This window comes from Nematolebias whitei, chromosome 8 (assembly GCF_014905685.2).
Source record: "Nematolebias whitei isolate Nwh7 chromosome 8, NemWhi1, whole genome shotgun sequence".
NCBI lineage: Eukaryota > Metazoa > Chordata > Actinopteri > Cyprinodontiformes > Rivulidae > Nematolebias > Nematolebias whitei.
In genome coordinates this window covers 21,384,397-21,388,480 of record NC_056505.1, presented here as the reverse complement: position 1 = coordinate 21,388,480, position 4,084 = coordinate 21,384,397, and the positions used below count along the sequence as shown (strand labels likewise).

The 4,084-nt window shown below is 40.4% G+C and overlaps 1 protein-coding gene across 1 annotated transcript; it reads left to right on the top strand.

Moving 5' to 3' along the window:
• The first annotated feature begins 729 nt into the window (after positions 1-729).
• Positions 730-2,913, top strand: si:ch211-113d22.2. Its single transcript, XM_037681055.1, has 3 exons — positions 730-829; positions 1,708-1,821; positions 2,225-2,913. The coding sequence occupies exons 1-3, from the start codon at positions 781-783 to the stop codon at positions 2,443-2,445; spliced, it is 384 nt and encodes a 127-aa protein (XP_037536983.1). The 5' UTR covers positions 730-780; the 3' UTR covers positions 2,446-2,913.
• The last annotated feature ends 1,171 nt before the right edge of the window (positions 2,914-4,084 follow it).

Genomic DNA, 4,084 nt, shown 5'->3' with positions numbered 1-4,084 from the left:
TAAAAAAAAATTTAAAAAAATTCTCAACACAAAATAAACAAGATGGTTGGCTCAGGGTTGAAATGATTTACTGTTTGTTTACTGGTGAACGCTGCAGAAAATCATAGCTTGTACCAATATGTTAGTTCAGGTTACCAAGTTTCTTTTCACCCAAGAGAAGAAAAAGTTGACATAAATCCCTCCTTCAATCATTTAACTTTGTTTCTGGCGCATTAAATCTTTCAGTTCTTGATTCTGTTGATCCACTAATGTGCCACAAAGTATATCTGTGCCAATCTGATGTCATGTTTCCTGCTACTGTATATATTTTATGTAATGTGTTCTTTGTGTAATAAGTTTGTACTTGTGGGTTAAAAATGACAATCTTGCACTCGTGTGAAAGCAGCTGTACATTTCCCTGAATAAATACAGTTTGTTCCACTACATTTAGCTTCCTTTTGTGTTTTTACGTAATGTAAACTCAGAACCAGCAGGGGCCTTTTCTTTCCTTGTTTTTGTTTGCAGCACTATTCATTCGTTCATGTTTTAAACTGACGGCTGTGTGAAGCTGAGCTGTAACTGTGTCGCCCTGTTAAAACGGAGCCAGTTAAGTCTATTACTGCGGGCTGCTGGCTGTGCAGCATAGATGGAGATTACAGGGATAAGACTTTAATGTCCTCATCCACCTTCTCATGGTTAAACCTCCTCCTTTTCCTCGCTCCCCCTCCATGTCCCATCCATCACACTCTCATCCAGTGTCTCTCTGGACTCTTAAAGACATTGACCCATCAGCGAGCTGCCATGAAGACTGCTTTGGCTCTGCTTGTGTTCATCTCTTTGGCCTTCGACAGTAAGTTTCTAAAATGCATGAAGTCTTTAAAACTCCATGTAGCTGAAGGGTTACTAAGAGGAAAAAGTACTTTGATACAGCAAAATCCAACGTTTTCTCCTCTTGAGTGCAGACTGTAGATGAAGGAATGTATGCATGTGTATTTATATTGTATATAAACCAAAATGTATGCATGTATATTTAGATTGTGTATATAAACCAGAATAGTGTAAAGTATTTTAAATTACTAAAGGTTTTAAACCACACCTAATTTATTTTGTTTCAAAAGAGACAGATTTTCAGGCTTTCTGAAAGTCATTCCAAGATTTTCTTTGGTTTTTAGTCGTTTTTCAACTACCATATTTTTTTGGACTATAAGACACGAAATCCTTTTTTTAATTTTCTCAAAATCAACGGTGAGCTTTATAATCTGGTGCACCTTTATGTATTAATTCTGATTGTGCTTACTGACCTCAGATTTTATGTGGTAATTGTGAATGAGTTGAATAAAGTTTGACTTCTGTTTTCTTTCGCTTAATGCGCCTTATAATCCGGTGCACCTTATGGTTTGATAAATAGGGTAATTTTCCAGTGCATTATCAGACTTATTTTCAAAGGTTTTGTTTTGGCTGCTCAGTGGACCTATAAATCAGAACTCAAGACTCCTGAACTAAAGGGATGAGCCAGCATTTTGTCAGCACATCCCAGACTTTAAACTGGATCTTTATAGTAATTTAACACCATTTAGTTGAAATCCCCAAAAACTATGGGTGGACTTTTTCGTGCGTGTGCGTATTGAGCTGAATGGAGTACTGAGGACTGATAGCGTGCCTGCACTCACCTGTGAATATTCATGCTTAGTTTCAAGCCAGGTGCTCTCTCCTGTTCTGTCTGCGAAGGTCGTGCTCTCAAATGTCACACCTGCGTGGCGTCCAGTGAGGACGACTGCAACAGACAGGGTTCCACCGCCTGTCCCCAGTTTGCTGATGCCTGCTCCACCATCACAGGCCCGAGTGAGTCGACACACACATTTACACAAGGACGTGCAGCACAGGTGGCCTCACTAGAGGTCAGCACAACACTGACAACCAATTCAGGTCACAGTTGAAAGTTTATGGAAGTTAGCATTTTTATTAGCACACTTGCTGTTTCCATTGAGCAGGAGATTTTTAAAGCTATAATGCACAAAGTGTCTCTGTCTGTCCCTTTTTTTTTAACTGAGGATAGTGGTGAGAAACTGTTGGACGTTACTCTAAAGTATAACAATTATGCATGTTAGGAGTCTGTATGTAGGATTAAAAAACAGCCTCTGTGGATGTTGGGCTGGTGGTTTATGGAACCTGCAGACTTTTGTGCATCTACTGTATTCAAAAAAGAGGCTGTTCGTGTTAACAGAGTTAGCATGATATGTTTCAGACACCGTGATGAAGTCATGCACGTACAAGGCCTTCTGTGACAAGGCGCGCAGCAGCAGCTCTGGAGCCAAAATGGAGTGTTGTTTTGGAGACAACTGCAACGGGCCCCACCGGAGCCACAGCCACGGGGATCACCACCGCAACCGCGCAGGGGCCTTGGCCTCCAGCCCGATTGTACTGATCGGAGCCCTGCTGCTGAGGGCGGCCTCCAGTCAGCTCTGAACCCCATACATTTTCCTCCCCCCGCCAGTGATTCACCGCCTCCTCCAGATCTGTTCTGTTCTCTGTCCAAGTTGAAACAAAGGTCTGAGTTGCAGAGAGCTCCTGGTGGTTGAATGGGTTGAAAACAAGAAACGTGGTGGTGCATGAAAGGAGTGTGGCCTGGCCCACAGATGCAGGCTGCATCTCGGCAGCTTTTCCTTTATTATCACTGAAGATGTAAATAGTCTTTTAATAGTGGTATGATGAGATGATGCAAGACCTTGTGTAAGTGAAGACCTCCTACTCGCAGCTCTGGTGTAGCCAGAAGGACTGGGTGTGGTTTTTGGTAGGTGCTGCAGTGCACAGCTTGCTTCACACCATACAACCGCATTACTCCTCTGTGTCATCTCCATGGTGATATTACATTTTGGGCTTTTTTGCTTCTCCGAATAAATCAGTGACACCCCTCATTTCTGTGTGCATTTAAATTCACCTGCAAGATCATCGTACACGCTTACAAAATGTGTGATCGTTAGCAGAAACATGAGGGTCTGGGGAAACTAAGACTTCCTCTTGCAGCAACACGACTTCTGTGCAGTCACTGCAGGATATCAAATCAGCAAGGTAGGTCTTCGTCCTCAGGTCATATGACATGAAACCACTTCCTCTAAGCAAGAGGATATCATTTTTTTAACCAAAAAAGAGAAAAAAAAGCAAAAATCTGTCCTGTATATACAGTTTGTTCATAAGAGCATTTAAAGTTTGAAGCTCAGGACAAATAAATGCTGAACGTGTGAAAACCTACATATCCTGATCTGACAAAGAGTAAAATGTTGAAATGAGACATTTGGACAATTTGTCCTCTGAGATCTTTTTATCTTCTTCCCTCTCAGAAGTTGCATCATGCAGTTACCTTTGAATGTGACAAAAATATGATGCAATCAAGTGTGACTAGCAGATCTGAGGATCTATACATTTAGTAAATACACATCCAGTACATTTCACAGCATACGTCAACTTGGTCGAATAAGAATTTTGCAAACAAAAACTGAAAGTAGCATCAGGTTGTCTCTTCCATAAATTACATGCAAAGTAAAAAAAACTAAAAAAACTTTAGGCTGCAAAGTGACCAACAATCCAGGAAAACTATTGAGAAGAAAACATTGAAGCTATAACAAACGCAGAATTTTTCATTCAAGAGAAACTTGATAAAACCCTAGAAGATTTACTGAACACAGCAACTCGCAAACTCGTCTCCCAAAAGGATCTGGTTCAAACGACTGCAAATGAAGTCGACATAAAATGACATCATATTAATTCTAGTGTTCCTCAAGGTTCAGTTTTGAACCTTGAGGAACACCAAATCTCTGCAAAAAGACAAGCTGCATGGAAGGAAAAAAATCTTTAAAAACCTGCAGCTCCTCCTCTTTGAAGACATTTCAACAGGCCTGCAGCTTTAATAAAAAATAAAAAATTAAAAAAAAAGAAACACCTAAAATATTTAGTTTTATTTCTACAAGAAACTTCTGGTACAGAGCTTGCATCAGCATTTTTTTCCTGTTTGAATGCAAGTGACACCATGTTTTGTGTATTCCTGTTTGTCCAGGTGAACTGAACACTCCCTTCTTTTGCAGCTCTTTAAAAAAAAAACACCTGAGTC